This window comes from Apteryx rowi, unplaced genomic scaffold (genome assembly GCF_003343035.1).
Source record: "Apteryx rowi isolate R43461 unplaced genomic scaffold, aptRow1 scaffold_38, whole genome shotgun sequence".
In the NCBI taxonomy this organism is placed as follows: domain Eukaryota; kingdom Metazoa; phylum Chordata; class Aves; order Apterygiformes; family Apterygidae; genus Apteryx; species Apteryx rowi.
In genome coordinates, this window is record NW_020450307.1 from 340139 (window position 1) to 362564 (window position 22426).

At 37.5% G+C, this 22426-nt stretch overlaps 1 protein-coding gene across 8 annotated transcripts in view; it reads right to left on the reverse strand.

The window, feature by feature from the left end:
* The window catches only part of PRDM2 (PR/SET domain 2), a 47160-nt gene that overhangs the window by 1715 nt on the left and 23019 nt on the right, over positions 1 to 22426 (reverse strand). For 3 of the 8 annotated variants that reach the window (XR_003254851.1, XM_026073988.1, XM_026073989.1), the window contains 3 exons: positions 17796 to 22149; positions 3080 to 3215; positions 1323 to 1669 (listed from right to left, as the gene is read on the reverse strand). Coding sequence is in view for 6 of the 8 variants with exons in the window: in XM_026073988.1 (XP_025929773.1) it covers positions 3107 to 3215; positions 17796 to 22149 (4463 nt within the window). In the remaining 2 variants the exon portion in view is untranslated. Of the gene's footprint in view, positions 1 to 1260; positions 1670 to 3079; positions 3216 to 14646; positions 15849 to 17795; positions 22150 to 22426 lie in introns of those variants that run through there. The other 5 variants (XR_003254852.1, XM_026073987.1, XM_026073985.1 and 2 more) reach the window with 5 other exon arrangements.

The following is a 22426-nucleotide window of genomic DNA, read 5'->3' on the forward strand; positions in this document are numbered from 1 at the left end:
GAGGGCATGTAGCTTTTTTATGGCTCATCTAGTTCTCAGCATCTCAACCTTCCCCCATACCACAATTGCACTTAGAAAGCCTCCAACAGAGGTTATCCAAAAAGCCTCTATCTAAATATTACAAGATCCTCAAGACCTTTTTCTTTCCAGCTAAACAACGTGTAGCTAAAACATTTTTATGATGAAAAAGGGGGTGTTTTTTGTTTAAAGCTTTTGTATTAATTTTGAAATTTTTGATTTTCATAAAAAAGTAACTGTTTTGGCAATTTTACACATATATATGTAATACATGTTATACATAAACATACATATGTGTGTGTGGGTATAGATTATATATAAAATTGATCCTTTTTTGACCTTTTCAGGGTGGTTGTGGGAAGGTGTATCAACTGGGCACTTGCTTTTTCACAACTAATGTGTGTGCATACATAGACGTGTGCTTAACAGCGGAGCGCAAAGACAAGGAGAGGAACGTCTTGACTGAAACAAGGGGGAAAGAGGGCAAGCTACTCCCTTGGCCTACTGAAAAATACCTGGATGCTACATTAGCGGTAAACTCCTGTCCTGACAGAGGGAACACCTCAACTCAGAGGAGAAATTTGCGGATGCCTGAAGCAGAACATCCTCACCAGATGATGTACCTGTGTGTGATTGTCACCATTTTGGAGCAAGATTTAAGAGACCTCCTTGCACTACACTTTCCTAACTGACGTATATGTTTCCGCAACTTGTCCTTACTGGCTGCCAGCTACCTCCATGGATGCCTCCTCTACAGGACCACTGAAACCAAGCATGCTTGTACTGAGGGTCACAAACACAAAGCTCCGTATTCAGGGGAAAGCGCTGCTTGATGCTGCACAGCAATGTGCGTGTTGATACTCTCATTAAGTAATTAAATCCTGACCACAAGAGTACCAGATTGGCAACAAACGTAATGGGGGCTTTTGAGAAGTGGATGCTTGTCCTTTTATGAAATTGGGCTATCAGTGCATTTCACAGAGATCACTTAATAGGTGGTATTTCAGAAAAAAAAAGAAAAAAAAAAGTGGGTCCTGACATACTTCAAAAGCAATGGCATCATGCCTTTTAAAGCTAATGGTACAAAGTCAAGAGACTGGGGTACCCACAGATTTGAGATGTGGAAACCTCAGCAAAATCTACCACTCTCTTCAGTGGCTTTTTGTGGGATGCCCAGTTCTTTACCCGTTAGCATGTAAAGTAGAAACTAAAATGATGTAACAGTCTTTTCAGAATTTAATTGCATAGTATGTTAAACCCCTCTCTGTTCTCCTAGAAAGAGGAGACACATCCAAATCTATTACCCTCTGAACATGGTTAATCTGCCTGCAATTGTCTGAACACTTCTCCATGCTATTCCACTGGGTGTTGATGCATGGACTTCACGCTGCAGGGGACTGTGAAATCAACCTCTCACCAGCATCCACAGTTCATCATTCTCTTGAAGGCAGGAGCCCTGCACTGCGCTCTCTCCCTCTCCCTCTGGAAGGAAGGACAATATGACAGAAGCGTGCCACTGCTCCCAGCAGAAGAAACCGCTGTCCCTTTCATCTACTGAGGAACTGGTCTCACCTCATCTGAGAAAAAGCAGGAGAGGATAATGCTTGAGGATTACTTCACCTCACCTTTTCCAGTCAAAAGTTTCTAGTACCTGCAAACACACATACAGAGTTGTATTTAATCAGAGTCAACTTTAAAGTTAAGTAATCAGAGTAATTACTTGGCATCTCCAGGCAATGAGGCCCTGCTGTGCTGAGCTGGAAGCAGGACAAGTCATTCAGTGAGCATTGCAGGGGAGAAAGGCCCATGCTTTATCCTTTGCTTGGGTTTCCCACAAGCCTATCATGGCCTCTGCATAAAACAGCCATAGGCTCCATAGAAAAATAATCAGTTATCCACAATTAAATGGCGTATGTCATAGTTTCCTCTAGCTTAACACAAGGAAGTAACTAGAGAATCTCAGATACAACAGTCTCAGAAATGTTATCTCATTAGCAACCACTTTCATTATTCAGGAGATAGGGAAATTTTCAATTTTACTAACATTTTCCCAAAATGTTATTTTTTGAACATATTTAACAGTTTTAATAATGAATAGATTTCAGGCTGCAGTGTCCTGATTTTGCTAGCACTCATTTCCACCTTTAGCTTTATACAAGTAAATATAATGTTCCTTAGCTATTATATCAGTATAAAGGAGGTGATTATCTGCATGTTACAGATGGAGAAACTAAGAAATGGAAGACAAAGTGACTTGGCTTGAAGTAAACCATCAGGAAACCTGTTCAGCATCACCAGTAATACTGGACCAGATCATTAATTTGTCTAAGTTCATATAGCTCCATTACACCAGTTTATCTTGCCACAACCCCAACTAATGTTTTTATATTTTATCATGGCACTACACTTTGCACTGTAATCATGGTCTTTGAGCTTCTGGCATTCAACTGAAGCAGCCAATAATACAGGCTTCTCAGCATTTGTTTTTATAGGAGTTAATATTTGTTCAGCATTTAGCCCACTCAGCCTAAAAGATCTCAAAGCACTTTACCCACTACTACTATCAGAGACAAACAGCACTCCCTCTGAGGTAGGGACAAAACTCCATCCTTACAAAAATCAGCACCATCTTCAGTCTCCCCACAAGACCCAGAGAAGCAACACCTCAGGTCTTAAAAGCTCATAAATGAAAGAAAATGTTGTTTACATCTCCCACAAGCATAAAGAGCTGACTTTGCCCTGACAGATCCTTTTGGTCCAGAAGATGCAAGAATTGCACACCACTAGACAAGGCTGATCTTAAACCTTTGTCCCTTGAATTTGATGCAACTGAGCAAGGCGCCCTAATTATGAGTTAGGGCACGTTGCTCTCCCTTCATGCCTGTTTTCTTATCAGCCACCAGCTACAACAAGAACAACTATGCTGCCGATTTTCTGAGGCAGAAATCTAGATTTCTTGGATGGTGTTTGTAAAGTGCTTTGCAATCCTTGCCCATAGAAACACAAGACGTCACAAGTTTTGTGCATTCTCTGTGAGCAGCGCGGGACTGCATTGCTGTACCTGTTTTGGTTTGACATGCGGAAGGGTCTATTCCTTGAAGAAGTGGGCTGTAGTGCAGCTGGATTTCTTGCATTGCCTGGTGCTGGTGTTATGCGAAGAGGAGGAGGGACATCTAGAGGCCATGCGGAGCCTGTAACTGTACAAAGAGGCAGGAGAAACTCACACACATGCATCAGGGTACCGAAAGAAAAGCAGAGATGTGCCTTAGGGGCTTCAGTAGGTTACAAGTAAAAACCCTACACTCCATCCTGCAAGTACTGAGAGCCACTTATGAAAGTAAGAGGATTTTCTCCGTTGTTCTGAACTTATCCTATTAATTTATTTAAGTGGAAGTAAAAAGACTCAACTGGAAGCAGTGTCCAGCCTCCCATACAGTGTCCCAGCTGGAGAACCCTCCAACTGAGACAAACAGATCAGGAGCTATGTAAAGAACAACTAAAAGAGTCAGGGGTATTTTCTCATGGCAGTTCATAACATTTTTTTTTAATCTGTATCTATGAAAAAGGAATTCTACCTTAACAAACATAATACCAAACCTGGTCATTTTTTCCAAAGTCAAAGTCTGCAGTACAGTTTTGCCATTAAAGTACTCGCAGACTATACAGTGAGGCATACAGGTAGCCACAGCCAACACTGTCGTGTTGCCTTCATCGCAGATGATGCACTATTCCACTTCAAACTTTAGACTAACTCTGAGAACCCCAACTTTCTCAGAAAGCAAAAGTGAAAGTCAGAGTTTTTACTTGAAAGTAATACATCTCTGTGAATTGTGATTCCAAGAAAAAGCCTGAAAACATGAGTCAAGGCAGGAGAAAATACAAGGCTTAAGATACAATCTCAGTTCAAATATATACCCAAGCTAAACTTTCTTCAGCTAAAAGGTTAAAAACAAATCCTCCCTCTGTTTTTAAATTCTGCATCTCTAGAGATGCATCCAGGACTTTGAGCAGTTTGGATTGTCAGTCACTGACCATTTGCACAGGCTCATACCTAGTTCATGCACGCAGGTGCATGTGTGCTCTCCCTCACACCTGTGCACCCTCCTATACTTGTAATTATATACTTACCTTGTATATGCAAATTCTTCAAAAGTCTGACCAAAACCAACCACTTATATTCTTCAAAGAAGATATCTTTTCAAGTATAATTTTATTACATAACAACATCCCTAAAAATTTAAAAAGCTAGGTTTTTCTCCAGGGTATCGTTAGAGTTCAATATATGCTCTTTAAAGGACAATTCAATTAACGTTAGTCCTTACATACAGCTTTTGTTGTAAGGTGTAACTGCTTATTAGAATTAAATGTGTGGAAAATTCTCATGAAAACTATCAATTACAACAGAAAAATAAAAGCACAAAAGTTTTTGAAAAATAAACACTTTAATCATTTCCAAATTAAGATTTGTGGCTAAAATACTCTGCCAAAGTTTTGTTACTGTTATATTTAAATCATACTCTTCAGCCTTTGAAAAATTTAACACTCATGCATTAGTCTAGTTTGTAAGAATCAGAAAGCAAAAATGAGGAAATGAATAAAAGCTGGATTTTATCATCCCAGATAAAGACTCTAACCAGGGGAAACAGCACAATATTAAAAATAAGTTTAGTTAATTTCATTTCAGCTCTTTAATATTACTGGAAGAGAGGAAGAAATTCTCTTGTTTCTTTTTATTTAGAATATTCCTATTGAAGTAATCATTAATGTCAAAAAAAGAATTATGACGTGTAAAAGTTTTCACACAATAAATAACATTCATGTGTTATTGTGTGTAATGAGCCAATGTCTGGATTCTGCAGAAAACTTCAAACAAACAAACAAACAAAAAGCTTCAAATATAAAGAGGCAAAATATCTGAGAAAATCAAGCCTGCGTTTTCAAATGCACTCCCTCATCCCCTCAAAAACCAACCTGCTAAACAGATTTTTTCCCCTAATTTCAGCTAGCTTTAAATCTAATAGAACATTGGCTTATTCTTTGGAGACAGAGGATTAGAGAAAGAAGATAAAGGATTGTTTTTCAGATGGTCTAGATAGAAATTGGAATTGAATTCTTAACAGTCTTACTGGCTTCTTTTTGTTCTGGCCTCAATTAATTGAACCAACTGAACACACTGAAGCCATAAGACAGAAAGTGACTGCTGGTACCCTGTACAACTAGGTAGAGCAGTGGTGTTTGCTCTAAGGAAGTAGGTAGGAAACCAGGGCCTTCCTCTGTACTGGTATTTCTCGGGCTACATCACAAGGTCTAGTATCCTTAAATAAAATGACTTTTTAATGGAAGTGTACTGAAACTTCTATTTAGAAAGAGCCTGTTTAAAGAAATGCACAGAAGTCTGGATGTTTAAGAGTAACTCCCTGGGTTAGCAAAACCAGGCTGGCTAATCTCAGAGGGGGAGGGAGAGCTGAAATACCCCCATCTCAGGCAGAAAGTTATCTAGATTGCTATTTTTAGTACTGTCACTTTGCACCTGCTTTCGCCATCACCAGTGCTGGGGTAACTGTAGACAGGCAAAAGAAAAGGAATTCTTAGACGTCCCATGCAGATGCAGCCTGGCAATAAAGACTTTATCGGGAAGGGCTGAGGGGCTGCAATCCAGCCTAATTGCACCATTCAGCACAGTCCACACTGTGAATCGGACAAGAGGAGACAGACAGCACAGCCTACGCAATATCCAAGATGAGAACAGTCCTGGCTGCAAAAAAAAAAAAAAAAAAAAAAAAAAGGGGGGGAATTGCATCAGGAAAGATACTAAATATGCAAGGAAAATGGCACAGAAACCAAACGTTTGGTAGCAGGAAGAACTTGTCTACACTGAGTTTTCTCTGCAAACTATGAAGTTTAAATCAGGTGAAATAGTTTTGGCAAATATATTGTTTTTACCATAAACTAAAGCCAAACCAAATGCCACTTTTTAAAATGAAAGTGTCTACATAGAGATTGCATCATATTCATTAAATTGGCTTTAAAAGTAATTTCAGTTAAACGATGCAATTTTTTTTTTCATGTAGACAGGGCCTAAAGCTCTCTCCCTTAAAATGAAAGCACACTCAACCTAAATAGGAGAGACAAATCACTGATCTAGCAAGAGTTGCTACAATAAAAATACAGTAACCCCTAGCTCTTGGGATCTTTTATTCTTAGGTCTTAAAGCATTTTGTGACAGAAGTCAGTATCACAAGCCTCATCCTTCAGACGCAGAAGTGAGTCAGAAGGAAGGAAATCAATTTGCCAAGGTCATCCAGAAGATCAGTAATCTTAATGTAGAGCCAGGAACAAAGGAAAAAGCTCCTACCACACCACATTATTATTCCCTAAATCAAATTGTCTCCAGGTACTTTAAAGCTTTCAACTTACTCTGCAAAGTAAAATTCCTACTTCCATATACCTTCTGAGCCACTGAGCCTTGGAAGTAACAGCACACGTAAACTAGAAGGCTAGTTAAAACATCAGATTCTGGCACACACCCTTCCTTCAAACATTCTCGAAATACATTTGGTTTTTCTTATGCAGATTACCTGTCTCCTACCACACTTGTGCAATTAACATTCCTCCAAGTTGCTAGTTTACTTCACTAGCAAAGTCCCAGAAGAATTAGCCATGTTACTTGCGAGATTGAAGCTGTACAGTGATTTGATATGGTTGCTAGTCACATCAGAGAAACTCAATGAACAGAGCAAAATAGTTGCAGTATGTGATACAAAGAGGTATTTTTTTTTTAAATCGGGGAATTTTAGGCTCCTATTTTTACTTCAGTTAAAGTGTGTTTTTGTTGCAGGGCTTACACTTCTAAACTCTAATTTAAAAACAATGTGCATATGGTCAGAAGTTTCAGACATACACACACACCCCCCTCCAATTTATTTCCTAACAATAGATGGGTCAGGGACATATTCTATCAAAAGAGTTGATTATCCTTAAGTAAGTTTATTATCCTAAAGCTGATGTGGACTGATATCTAAAGTTAAGAGTATGATACAAAGATACAAAGGATGTTTACGTTTCTGGACTTGTGAAATCAGGCTGGACAATTTTCAGGCGGGGGAAGGCAAGCAAGGGGGGTGATCATGTTGCTAACTTAATTAGCATGTACTCTCTTGCACTAGCATATTGCTTAATGGGAAAAGAAATACATGAAACAAGGACTTGGAAAAACATCAACCATCAATTACATGAACTATAATGATATTTTTTTCAGTGAAACAAAGATCTAGTGAGACAAAAAGGTCTGTGATGGAATTTTGTTGAGGAAGATGTCTCTTTTTTCTGCAGAACAGTCCTGCCTCTGTGTACAAAAATGGGGGAAGACAAGAAAACAAAAAGTATCTCAATGTGTCGTACTGCAGCTATTTAGAGACTTACGTGCATTTATTTGTGAAAGTGACAAAAAAGTTGGGTCACATGTCAGGATTTTATCTTGCAATCACATGACATGAGGGAACATAACATGAATAATATGATTTTATGGTCAGGTCTCTCATGAATCTAAGCTGGAAAAACCTGTTATTGAGATCCTGGCATTCTCAACTTTCAAAAAGGTACATAGCAGCAGTCTCTAACCACAGTGGTTCACAGGACATAATACCTCCACAGCAGCATTGCTCCCTCACAGTAACTCAGAAATTGCTTTTGTCGTTCTACATAAGTGCTCTAGAAGTGGGATTTCAAGTTTCTTCATTGACACCTTAATTCTACTCCCACTGAAATCCTGCTTCAGACCACTACTAACTCCAGTGATGAACATCAAATCAACATTGAGTACTGCTGAAAAATATGTCAAACCGTGCATAGAATTCACCTGGAGACCAATCTGAAATTAATGCAACAATGTCATTTTAGTTAAGCTTGACAAGATTTTCAAAAGCAACTAGTGACCTGGAGTGGCTGCTTTAAAGAGATTGAGCACTCAGAGGATGGCCACTCAGCTCTTTTGAAAAATCTGGCTCCTTGAGGGGATTTCAAATTGAGCTCAAAGAAATTATTAGTCACTTTAAGAAAACTTGGTCTAGGTCTATAAATTTAGATGAACAGTATCATTTCAGCAATTTATCTTCCTGCCCTTTTAAAGAAGCGCAGAGCATTGTGCGAGCCAAAAGGTGAAGAACATTGGATTAAAAATAGCCATACTCAAATACATCTTCTATACTGCCATCTAAACTGATCTGATAATTTGATAAAAAGCCTTTCTATCTACTGAATCACATTCAAGACAAAGGAAAGGAATGAGAAAAAATTATCACACCTGGTTGATTTTTATTTAGCTTTATATAGAGATTTTTCCTCCAAGTGAGTTCTAAAAAGATTACTGAAGGTTAGTGGAATGGTTTAGCAAAACTAGTATGACCCTTCAGTTTTGCACATCTCATTACATAATTTGCTTTACACAAGGCCACACGTGCTTAAGAAAGAAACCACAAAACAAAACGTGCTTTTGATTTAAAAGACACTGATGAGAAAAAGCATTTGCAACAATGAATGGGGAATGCAACTTCAGTCAAACTACAGCGACAGCGCAGTTTGAGTGGGTAAGCCTTCAAAGCAGCTCAATGGTGGAAGCAGAATTCATAATCTCTTCTTACCTCCTTTCACACTGCAACATTTAGTAGAAAAAGCAGTACCTAACTGAAGTGTTAAATGGATTCTTCCATCAAGTCACAGTTGGAATATGACAGAATATTGAAATTGGCTAACTGCTACTATGGTCTGCACAAGAGAGTGACTTTGCTCAGTCTGCCCAAGCCCTTCCAAAGTAAATTCCCTCCAAGAAGAGCAATGAAGCACCATCACTGCTCGTACTTCAACCCCAAACTGCAGCAAGGATAGCAAGTAAACGCACTGACTCAGCTCCTTGCTGTTGCCACTTCTGTTGCCAGGCCTTCAAACACCCCTACCAGGTAGCATATCCTCCGTGTCCCCAACAGAATCACTGCCTTTTAAGAAAGGGCTCACTTTTACTTTTACTGTAGGCATTTAACTTTGCTGAGTAGCACTGGCTAAACTGCAGAAAGAGCTGAGACAGGCTCTGCTGAAACTGGCCCAGACACCAGGTTATTCTTTGCTTTTAAACTGATATAAGACATTACGAGCAGTACAAGTCCCAGTTTTGCTGTTCAGCTGAAAGGCAGCACACCTCCAACAACGTAACGCCACATTGCACCATATAGGCTGAATGCTGAGCTTACAATTCTGAAAAGTGGAACACCACCCGCTGAGTAACCAAAGCCGCTTCTCACAACCCTTTGGCAGTTTCTGGGAGTAATGTCATCCAAAACGTGACTCAGACAACCCTGTCTGGCTTGTGAAACATAAAAGGCTTGCAAAGAATAAGCAGCTAACAACATATTGAAGCACTTGTTACTGATTCCTATACTATATTCCACAAACCACCCTAGTTCTGAATATGTTAGGAAGATGAAACAGCTACCTATCTCCTAAGAAAAAGCTTCCATCCAACATGGTGCCTGCTCAAGCATCCCTGAGTCCAGCGAGGTTTTGCTGCCTTTTTATCTGAAAAATATTCGAGTATTTCAATGCCCTTTCTCAAATGCATGCTTTCAAAAGTACACTCTACCAAAAGCATGCATGCATCGTACTGCATACATACACAGGAAACAAACTATGGACTTTCTAATGCAGTCGGAATTCCAGCTTTAAAAAAAAATCTTTTTGAGCACTTGAATTTGCACTTTCTTCCCAAATGTCTTCTAAACCAGCTCTTTCAAGTAGCCTTTAGTTCTTAGCCTAGAAGATCTTGCAATCACTATCCACACATAAGTTTCATGTAGTTGAAGCAATTAGTTAATTGTTAATTCAATTTTTTCAGTGAAACTTAAAGTGAAAATTAAATTGTTAAAAGTTAATTCAAATTATTGTGGCTGTGTAGGTGAAGCTTTATAAGCTCCCAGCAAACTTCTGTAAGATTTGTGTATCCAACGCTTTTGAAAATTCCAGCTACAGGTTGAACACAAACTGCTACTAAAATATTCTATGGGTATTAATCTTTTAAATACTGTACAGATGGCCCAAAATCAGCTTTAGTGTAATACTCTGTATTACTATAAAGTATTTTTCAGTTCTACTACGCAATGTCACATTAGTCCCACAATTTTCATTCTGATTCTTTACCAGATTAATAGATATAAATATTTACCTTTTTTTCATAATTCACTTACCACAAAAGCTCAGATCCACAACAGCATGCACTTGTCATTCAAAACCTATCCTTTACCTCATTTGGGGAATGAAGTCATAAATCTAAACAAGTGAAAATAGTTACTGAAATACAGTACTGAAAAAGCTGAAGTTCAATAATTCTTAATGTTGGGCTTTTGCACACCAGCACCCTGTTCTAATGCTACTACTGATGATATGACAATGTTGTCGTGCCTTCATTTTTTTTTTCCCCATTTCTTAAGAATGGAGAAAGGATACTTGACACTTGGATTCTAGCTCTCACAATGTTTCCCTTTCCTATTTTATTATCCTTTATCCCGGTTTGTCATACTGTAAATTCTTCAGGGTATTGTTTCTCTCTTACTCCGCAGAGGTACAGCAGCTTCTCACCTTGACTTTTCCAATAATATTATAGCACATGGGTTTTTAAAAAAGCTGTGTGCACAATCCCCTTTAGACACTTTAGCAGTGAAGAGACAACTCCCATTAAAGGATATGAGGCTAGTGGATTTTCTGACTCTTATGGTACTTAGGTACAGCAAAACATGACAAGGAAATCAGCATGGAAAAAGACTCACCCAAGCTATCTTTCAACACAAAATTCTTCATGTTATTAAAAATGGATGAATTGAATGTGGGTTTTTTTTTTCCTTCTTACAATAAAAAGGGTAAAGTTTAAGGTCATGCAATGCTGCGTTACTGCTCTGTGATTATTCATGGCAAGGAGTCTACCAATAGATGTTAACAACACTAGGTTTAAAAGAAAAGAATATATGACTAAGACTATATATGCCAAACATAGTACTTTCTTTGACAAATGAGAATAGTAATGTTAACCTTGTAAAACTACTTAATGTTTCAGGGACTCTTATGCTTTGAATAGGGATGCATTTTCTTGAAAAAGAGATTTCATGCTACTAATAGGCAATCAGTACATGAAATTCAGTATGACCTTGCAGAACCAACTGAATTCTCTGAATTGCAACTGGACTGGATAATTCTTAAACATCACTTTGTTTCCTTTCTAGGCAAAATTTACCACTGTGTAGCAGGAATAACACATAATGATACACAATAATGCTAAATGCTCGTATTAGTATTAGGCCTACAAACATAGACAGGTGAATTTCAGTCTGCAGATGATACTTGCCACCTAGGAGATCAGTATGGCTGTCATACCGCACTTAAATTCCTTAAAACAACCGCCTTGTGATTAGACCCTCTACCTGTCACATCTCAGTTGATCTTCTGCAGCTTATTCTGTCAGTGAAACGCAAGTTCCTTTAAAGATGTTATTATAAGCTCCAGAGAATTCACCATACTTTTTTTTTCTTTAACGGATTTGTACAATATAATCGGACTAAAAAAACATAACATCTATAGAGGGGATGGAGAAAACAGTTTATGTATGCCTGCAATGCTGGAGAATCAGCTCGTGTCCTCAATTGTGACATGAGCTTATAGTTGAGCCAGACATACTACTGCATGTTAAAAATAAATATTGAGTGTTTTGCTCCCTGTCATCCTAAAATGATCCTTGGAGGGCAAAAAGGTTCTATAAAAAGAATTATATAGGATTTTTATGTATTTGTACATCTCCATAGTATCTGAACATTTATAAATGTGAAAATATAAAAAGAACAACTTCATACTCAGCAAAAATGAAATTCATGAAAAGACAATGTGGAAAGGAATTTGTTTTTTTAATTTTAAATTACATGTGGAGACCAATTTTAAATATATCAGCTAAAAGTATGTATCAGCTAAAAGTATGTATCAGCTAGAAGCGTAACCCTAAGACCAAGATCCTAACAAATGTTTAAACGGATATAAAGTAAGTGAGAAAATGCTATTCATTCCCACAGTTTAAATTGAAAATGTACATATAAAATTGCCATGGTCTAGTTTTCTATGACATCTCTCTAAAGAAAATAATCAGAAACCAACAAATATTAAAAAAAAAGTTTAAAAATAGTGTTTTAAAAAAAGTTTAAGAATTAAACACTTCAAAGAAAAGGCTTGCAATATAAAATGCTGACAAAGCACAGCACCAGAAATATGCTCACCTAAATCAATTAATTTATAAATAACTCACAGAAACGCTGCTGCTTCCATTCAGCATGGGACAATACGCAGGAGACTTGGCTGCATTACTTGGACTGTATTGTAATGTCTAGACTGAACATACTGCACTGCATTTTCTCATAGAAGCTGGTTTTAACTCCTCCTAGCATACTAGATAGGAGGAAAAAAAGGTAAACAATTCGTTAGATCTCCTATCTCCATACTCACTTCAGGGTTACTGTTTTTATTACACTGATGCCGCATTTGATCTTGGCCAACAGGTCAGTTACAGTCTCCATAAACAGAAGTTTTCATTGTTTTCATTGCCTGTTTGGATGTATTTCAAGAAGTGTCAGCGTTCTGCGGGCATCATAATAGCTTTATTATTGTAGCATTCAGGTCATAAAAAGACAGTAATAAAAGCCATAGAAATTCAATTATGCAAATGAGATGCAATAGTAATGTTAACTATAAAAGTTGTACATTTCCTATCTGTGATGAATAGCCTATTTGGGAATGATACTCCTACCCTGAAGGTTACATCTCAGAGATCCCCATCACACAGCACTTCTCGCTTTGGAACTGTTGTGTACAAACTCGTGTGAACAATGTCAGAGTGGCAGCATCACTGGACACAGAACAGGATTTATAACCACAGAAGAGAGAAACAGTAAAGATGACGGCAACAGGAACTGTGCCAGAGCATCAGGCAATGAGGGAAGGAAGATGGCTTGTTTATGATCAGTTTGCTGTTAGGTATCACTAATAAATGTTGACAACATGATCAAAATACAGTATTAAGACCAAACACCTGATGGTATTTTAGTTGACAATAACGTAAGGAAGATGTGAAATGACTTATTTAAGGATAAGATTATGCCCCACCACCAATAACTTAAAAATTATAGGACAGTTTCTACTTTTTTTTCATGTTTTCTAATTATCATAAAATATCCAAATACAACTATGGGTATGTAAAACAGAAAATGTTTTCACTGAGGTAAATATAGCAAAAGCTAAACAATACTAAAACCTTTCACTGTGGCTGTCCTGCCAATTAACTAACTGATATACAATTGCTACTGTGACACAGACTAAGAATTCATCTCTTACTATTTATTCATTGTCCCTGGAAATACCAAACTACAGTGTACATTATCACAATGTAAATGTACCTGCAAAAACAATCAGTACTACAATTTCTGCATCATTTTACCAGATTTTCCCTATCAGTTAAACTTTAGGGACAACTTTGTTACGGTCAAGATGATGATGTCTTCAAGGAACAACTTACCACATTCGGAAGTAAACAGGGAGTTCTTGCTAAAGAATCTTATTCAAACAAAAGTATTAATATGGACAGACAACTATGCAAAATATTAACTTGGTCATGCTGGATTAGTAGTGAATATTCTAACCTCTCTATGAAACGGGCTACTGTAATATTGTTAGTCTTAATGATGTTACATTAACCCATTCAATTGCCACACTAGCAGGGACAGAGGAAGAGGCCCCAGCTCCCTGCAGGAGGCGCCACGCATGCCCCAAGGCCTTCTGCTGTTGGAACGCAACGTTCTAAAATCCTGAACGGATCCAAAGCTCTTAAAATGTGTTTTTCCATTAAACTGCTTCAGAAGTATCAAGCACATAAAAACTGAATATTGTAGTATCAGAAAAAAACTGAAAAATATTATGTTTCATTTTAACCATTTAAACTGGATAAATTAACTATGTCTACAATAAAAATCAAAGAGTAACTAATAAGTGTCAAATTGTAAAAATCTGTTTCAGTGAGCAGGGTGTAGACAACTAAAGGATGCAAGCATACTTAATTCCTTCTAGATGTACATTGCTTTATTTTTCCGCATACATTTGGTTTCCATACAAAAGGCAAGTTTTCCACAAGTTTTAAAAAAGTTAACTTTATTGGTTACAGTTATATAAAATGTGTCATGATAGTTCCATCTAGTTGGCCACTAAGTGCTTGCAACACCAGAGACTCTTTAATACACCTGACAAACTTGCATGATGTATTGCATGCTGGAGGAGAAAAATCCCTCTTCATTTGCTTACCTGAATTTAAAATATCTTCAGAAAGGCTACAATGTTCAAAAGCAATGACAACCCCATTTGTATGTCAAATTGTAATTTTTAATGTTTTCATTAGAATAGTCTTTTATATCACTCTCCAATAAAAGAAACAATATAACTAACAGCAAACTTTAATACAGGAACACGCTCCAGATTAACAACCCAAAATGAAAACAAAATGAAATTAATGTAAAATGTAAATCACATATAGTACAATTGAAGTGTCCAAAACAATTTAAATAATTTTAAATATTTTATTTTTTTAAACTTGCTACAAATGCTTTATACAATATTTCAACATAAAGTCCCCATAACAGAAATGTAACAAAATGGGAATGATAGTGAAAGTGAAAGTTAAAGTGGCACAAATTCACCAAACAAGTATTAAACTACAAATTTTAAGAGGTAGATTACTTTTTAAGTCAAGAACAAAAAATAAAAGGGGTGGGTGTATAATGAAACTAGTCACTTTCCATCAACTCCATCATTCATCTTGAAAGCTATATGAACACATGAGAAATGATATTTCCATAAAAGCTGTTTAAGAACAACAGACCAATTTGTTGTTTTAAATTATTAGATAGAGGTGTAAGACCTTTTAGAGTAATTATATACTTAACTTTCAAAATATACAGGTATGTAGCCCTGTTCTACCCTTTTTAGCAATAAAAAGATACACTGCATTCATTATATATTGTATTTAGAAATTGGTATTGGTATTTCATTGCTATATAAAGTTTTATTTGAATGTATAAATAGGAACTTGGAAAATTCATAAAACATCCAAATCGGGCTTTTTTCCATTATACGCTGGCCATCTAAAAGACTCAAAGAGTGAGAGAAGGTGGGAAGAAAAGGAAATTCTGTCACACTAGGTTCCTCTCTACTGATTCATTTAAAAGAAAGGCTGTAAGAGACTTAATACATGACAAAAATACTCTGAGTGTAGCAACATCTGTTATCCCTGAATCTACACAACTATTGATAAACAGGGAAGCAGCTTTGCAAAGTTTACAAGTGAACTGTTTGTATGCATGCCATTCACGAAGGTATGGGTGCCATTCATGAAGGTATGGGCAAACCCAGGAATCTAAGTATTCAGTTGAATAGCAGATTTGGTTAATTCCTCTGTTTCTTTTGATGTTTTTGTGTATGTGTTTTTTTTTTTTAATAGTACCCTTCTTCTTTTTTTTTTTTTTTTAATCTGAATCATCCTGTAGCCCAGCATGTGTGTCAGGTACCAAATAAGAAAATCTACACCTGGCACTGAATATTAGCAAGAAGCCTGCAGGCAATTTTATGACTGTGAGTCAGCTTCAGCTGGTTTCGCAAGCTTGGTGGATTTCACATCCATTGTCGTAGTGCTTATCCTAAGTTGAGCATGCAACAGCTCTACCATGTCATTAAGGGATTTTTATTTGTTTTGTTTTTACAGGAGATTCCTAGAAAATAAAAAACAAAAACTGAATATAAATGACAAAACAAACTATTTGTGAACGGAGTATGTTTGCACAGAAACTGAAAGGTAAAAAACAAATTTGGAGACAATTATTACATGAAGCAAATGGCCTTGAAAGAACAGTAAGAATCAAGATTTCCTGGAAAAAAAACAATGTCTATGTAGAGTAGAATTAAAGTTAGCCTGTGATGATGTTTGCCTGTGATGACATTAATTAGTGTATGAAGGCAAAAAAACAATTCTTCATTCTTGATATAAAAGAAGAGATAATGCAATAAACTGTTTATGAATGTTATTTCTGACACAAAAAGCAAAAATCCTTCTAGCATAACTATTCATTAAACCAGTAAAGACTGCAAGCTGCCAAAGTAAATGTACAGTATCTGAAACAGGGAAATCTTACCCCTAGGTAAAACTTTATTTACCCCAAATTCTATTAAGCAACTTCCATATGCACAAATTTAGAAGCACTCACACTTTTTGCTTAAGGTCAAATGCTTAATTTAGATAGAAACATGTGTCATTCTGGCTTCAAATTCTACTGATCTGTTGTGGCATCATGTAAAAGATAGTTTCGCACATAACACTAAATAAGCAACTGATCAGAATTAAGTAACATGAAAATACTGATGTCCTGAGAGAACAGGCATGGTTGACTTTTCTTGTTCTTTAAAGGCATTTTCTATGCCATTAGTCTCCAAATTCCAGTAACGTGTTTTTTCCTTCAAAATTTCCTGATTAACAATTTTAAGTCAAATTCCCCTCTAGCTCCTTGAAATGATTCTGCTATATTGAACCTTTACTGTGTATGAAGTATTTCCTCAGAACTACCACCTAAAAGGTCTTCACCATAAGACACCGAAGCTGCACAGTTTGGATTTTGATGCTTCTTGACAAATCGAGTTAGGGAACACCTGGTCTGAAAGAGGTTACCATTCCCCTCCCCACACCCCAAACAACTGCTTTGAGAAAAGATACTACCTTTCACCATAAATCACAGCCGTGGACTACCATTAGAAAAAATAAGACAGCTCTTAATTACCAGCGAGTTTTGTGAAAGCTACCAGGGCAATTCAGATGCCTATTCCAAGAATGACATAGCAGGAGCCTGCTAAGAGAAATTCCAAACAGTTTTCAAGCTATCCTATTGATTTGAGAGACTACATGATAACTTGAAATGGGACTAGACATAGACATAGATTAAGATAGTTTTCTTTTTTTTTTCTTTTAAATATTACCCTTTCTTGTGATTAAAAGAATACTTTATCTCAAAATGAAATATAGCGGCTCTTTAGTTATAAAATTTACTTATACTAAAACATAAGGGCATAATACTTCTCACAAAAAATTGCACATTCATTCTTGCACATCTATTGCTCCTGTATAGAGGTATTTAGTGACCTGACTCAATTAGTTTGTACATAGGTTTTTTTTGAAGTACTTAGGGGTTTTTTAATACGATACACAAAGAATAATTTTTATTAAAGACCAAAAATCCAAGTTATTTTAGTAAACAGGTAAAAATGTAGTCATCGTTTTTAGCTTAATAAACCACCATAAACTAAATTGAGAATTATTTTGGGCAACCACTTGCTGGATATCAAATACAAGGTTGTCATCTTCAAGGACATTATGTTTAAAGACATAAGGTTTACTTGCACTCAGGCACTGATATTTTTCCCAGCATTTTCAATTCAATTCATAATTAAAGACATTTTCTGTACAAATTATGTATTATTTCCTGACAACATGACAAAATGCATTAAGTATGTACATCATACCTCAGCATGACTGAGCTGCTAACCGTATGTTGTAGGAACTGCAACCTTTCTTTACTCTAAATTTGAGAAACTTGAAAAAGACCAAGAAAATTGGAAAAGCAGCAAGCAAAGTGTTCCTGTTTTGTTTGAACTTCAAATTAAAAGCTTACCTGAAATCTTTTAGCTCTTGCTTTGTACTGCTTTCATCTCTTTTGTTTTCTGCTGCCTCTGCATTAGCTGCCTGCTGCAAGCTTCGTGTAATAGGTCCTCCAATCCTTTCTCTAGATTTTACACTGAACCTGTCTGCTTTTTTCTTACTTGCCATAGTAGACTTACTTGGCAAAACAGCTTTATTATTCCTTTGTATTCTGACATGCAATTTCCGGGATGCCTTGCTTGAGATTCCGGAGGAACTGTTCTTAGCTACCACTTTAGTTTTTTTCCCTTCAACATGAGTCATTTTGGACACTCTTACAGGACTAGAGTTCCTCAATGATGAAGATGAATTTGGCTTTTTAGATCGAATTGGAGGTACAAATTTAACATTTTGTTTTGATTTGAAGGACGCAGAGGGCAGCTGAATTTGCGCAGGTCCTGAGGTTCGTGCTCTTGTCTTGCCCAAGTGAGCCTGCATGCTTTGCATTTTGATTTCTGCATCCGCTGTTCGCCTACGCTGGTTGTTGCCTTTTTCAGTGCTTGCAGGCAATGAAGAACTTGCACTTTTTTTTGATGAATTTTTTTTAGAGGATGGAGAAATGGGTTTTTTGGGACAGCTATATGATGCATGTTTGTTCAAACTTCCAATATAAGTAAATTCTCTATTACAGTAGGGGCAGATGTGAGAGTCTGACTCGGATGGATTATTTTTCAATTCCGCCTTCTGCTGTGCAGATTTCTTTTTTTGCAAGATAGCTTTCTGGACAAGTTGGTTTTTCTTTTTCAATGCACTTATTTTTAGTTTATTTGAGGACATTTTGCTTATCTCAACATTGAAATTAAGTCTTTTAGGCTGACCCATTCTTCTGAAGGCATTCTTTCCAGGGCCAGTTATAACCACCATGCCATTTTTAGGCTGCACTGTCTGTTTCAGTGGTACTGGATTTTTTTTGGGTGTGTATCTCTTTTTATCACTGGCAGACGCACATGCCAATATGTGTTTGTGTAACTCGGGCATATTATCAACACTTTTTCCACATTTTGTGCAACGAATGGCAGTAGTAAAGGTCTGTGGGATATTGTGGGTAGTGAAATTTGTCGCAGTAACTCCAATACCCATAGGATTACGATGGTGATACTGAAATGGAGGTGGTTTAAAGCTTGGATAGTGTTGATTTAGGCCCATACGAACATCTGGATCTTTAGATTTTACCCCAGAAGCCATTATTTTTATAGTAGTATACAGCTCTTCAGAGGAATCATTTAGATCTTCATCTTCCTCCTCTTTAGAAGGGTCTAAAGAATCTTCTGGGAGGCTCTGCATGTGTTCTACGTTTGCCTTGCTGGGGTCAGTGAAATTCTGGGGTCTCAAAGTCCCACTCTCAAACTCATGATGCGTGCATTCTTTGTCTGGATGGAGATCTCGCTGATGCTGTTGCAAATTGCACAAAAAAGCAAATTCCTTTTTACAGACTGAACAAACAAAGATATTTCCTACTCCATGAAGCAGAAAGCGATGTTCTGACAAGTCTGTTTTATCCCTAAAAAGCTGTACACAGAATTCACATTTGAAGGGCCATTCTTCAGCATGAACAGATAAATGCTTAGTTAGGTCTTTAATGGAAAGAAAAGGTGATTCACAAACATTGCACACAAAGCTTTTATTGAACGTTTCCTGCACTATTCCTGATTCACTTGAAGTTTGAGGATCTTCTCTTGCCTTTTGTTCATTATCAGTTTCTTCCTGCTTTATTATTGGGAGAGTATTTTCAAGATTATCAGTAGAGGAAACAACAGAAGAAACTACTGAAAGAGGAGGTGGAGATGGAGATGATGATGATGAAGAGAAAGAGGAAGAAGAGGAGGAAGAAGAGGAAGAGGAAAGAGTAGGAGGACCAGGTGAGGCAGAAGGTTCAACAGAAGGAACAGGAGATGGAGAAGGAGAAACTGTAGGTGAAAGAACAGGTAGTGGGGACTGGGCAGTAGTGTTAGAGAGTGGTGATGGGCAAGATGATGTGTTAGTGGCACTGGTGGAGACATCTGGAATTGGTAACGGTATTGTGGGAAGAAGGGGAGGAGGCGACATAGCAACTGTTAACACAGGTGGGCAGGGTGGTGGGGAAGGAGGATTTGTTGGTGTCAACAAAGGAGGCAGCTGGCACATTGAAGGTACAGATGTCTGTGGCACAGGGGAAACAGAGGAACTAAGGGTCTGAGTGTCAACAGAAGATGCAAATAGACTGGGATCCATGTCAGGTTCTGCCTGAGGTTCTGATGATTTACTTGGGCTTGGGCTTCTGTTCGCACTGGGGGCACTGTCCATAGCTGCATCCATTCCGTTATACTCATTCAGCAGAACCTTTTGCAACATGCAAGTGGTTGGTTTCTTCTTTTTAATACCACTACAGGTTGGCTGTATGGAATTATTTTCTTTATACTCCCTAATTTCAGCATCACTACAAGGCTTCTTATGCACACTTAAATCTAATACAGATTCCCAAGGAACCTGATTCTTATTTTTCACATCACATCTTTGTTTTACACCACTAGATAAATCCAGTGGCTGCTGGTTGCACACATTGCCAAAGGTCGGAGCTGCTGCCCAGTCTTTAGATATTTTATAGTCTTCAAAGCACAGAGGGCTCATAGTCTCTCTTTCTTCCCTTCCAGTCAAGCTCCACACAGGTGAGTTGCTGTGGCTTTCTAACTTTGGCATTTTTGAACTCCGAATACTATCATTCCACACAGTTTTTCCCTCACCTGATTTGACAAAGTCTCGAAGTACTGGACTATGCTGCGGAGAGCTGGGAGGAGAGCTGGTCCTTCTTTTGAATCTGCTAGATACTGGAGGCAAAATAGGTGGTGATGTAACAGAAGGTCCTAGTTTAGGGATTTCACTTGATGGAGTTATCTTCTTAGTATCCTGTGTCTGAAGAAGCTGTTTTAATTTTGATGACAAATAAATACTTTTTTCTTTATGAAAAGTTAAGTTCTCTGTTGAAATGCTAAGAGGAAGATTTAAAGAACTAGTAGGAGTTATAGGTTCTGGGTCTATTTCAGTTTTTATTTTTGGTACAAGAGGAGGGCTAGCTGTTCTCCTCTTTTTGGATTCATTGCTCCCACTGCTGGTGGGCTCCTTAGGAGGTTCATTCACATGCGTTTGCGCAACCTTTAAATTTTGGGAAATTTCCACTGTGACCGGACTGATTATACAATTTAGTCCATACAAGTCTGCAGAGTTAGACTCCATCTGAATCACATCACAATTGCTAGTGCTGCTGTTGGACTGAATTTTACCATCAATGTAATAATTTAAGTTTTCAGAGATATTGCTGGAAATATCCATAATATAAACATCATCCACTTCACCTTCCTCTTCTATTTCCGTGCTTGCTATGTACACACTCTGGACTGGTGGGGCCTGCTCAGTTTGAAGTTGTGGCTCTTCAGGAAAGAATCCTTTTCTTCTGACACCTTTGGGAATAAGATGACGCTCATGAACCCTACGCTGATGCCTCCGCATGTTGGTATGAGTTCCAAAAACCTTTTTGCAGTATTTGCATGGATGCAATTCTTTGGGTTCCTTATTTTCTTCAGCAAAAGCAGAGTTTGAAATTTCTTGTGAGATTTTCTCAGAATCCAAGACTACGGGATCTTGCACAAGACTGGAAACATTCAAGTCGTCTTTAAAACCATCATCCACAATTACTTGGTTATCACCAACATTATCCAGGTGTTGTGATGACGTTAGGGTTAAGAACGGTTTCCTTCTTGGCCCTGCCTCATGACGCCGTTCATGTCTTCGCCTGTTAATTTGCGTACCAAAAGCCTTCCCACAATACCGACATTTGAAAGCATGGTTAACAGTAGATATATGGATGTGCATGTGGCGTTCAAGTCCTTGCTTTGTTGTAAACTTCCTCTCACAATGCTGACAAGGAAACATGAATGTTTCCTGGACGTCACCATTTGATTCATCTTTTGCTTTTGGAATTTTCACAACAAGCTTTCTCTTTGGAGAGCTTTCTGGAGATTCTTCTGACATACTCTTTTGCTCTTCCATAGAGTCTAACTTTTCTTCACATATTAAAGGCATTTCAGCATCCTCTTTAGGCATATTGGCATCTTCTATCTCCTCTTCATCTTCCTCATCTTCATCATCCTCTTCATCATCGTCATCCAAATCATCTGATCCACAGTTTATTGCTGCTCCTTGGGTGTCTTCAGTTACTATTTGTGACTCATTGGTGGGACTGGGGATCATCAGCTTTGGAAGTACATCTTGATTTACCATTTCCTGAATCACAGCCGTTTGTTCCAGGGAAAGCACAGCAGAAACAGAAGGTTTTTCATCTTCCTCCTTATGACCTAATAAACAAAGTATGAAAAGTATGAGCCATTTTAAACACTCCAAAATACGCTACTCTTCTTCTATCTTGTCCTCTAACACAATACAGTCAACATTTATGACCCAAGCAATATTTATCACTGTTGTGATTTGGTACTGAGAATAAAAACGTACTCAAATTTATTTTCTGGAACTTCAGCAAAACATAGGCAACTGTTTATACTTAATACAGTAAGAAACTTCGGAATGAACATCATGACCAAAAAACGCAAAACAGTCTGAAGAGTACTGGAACAT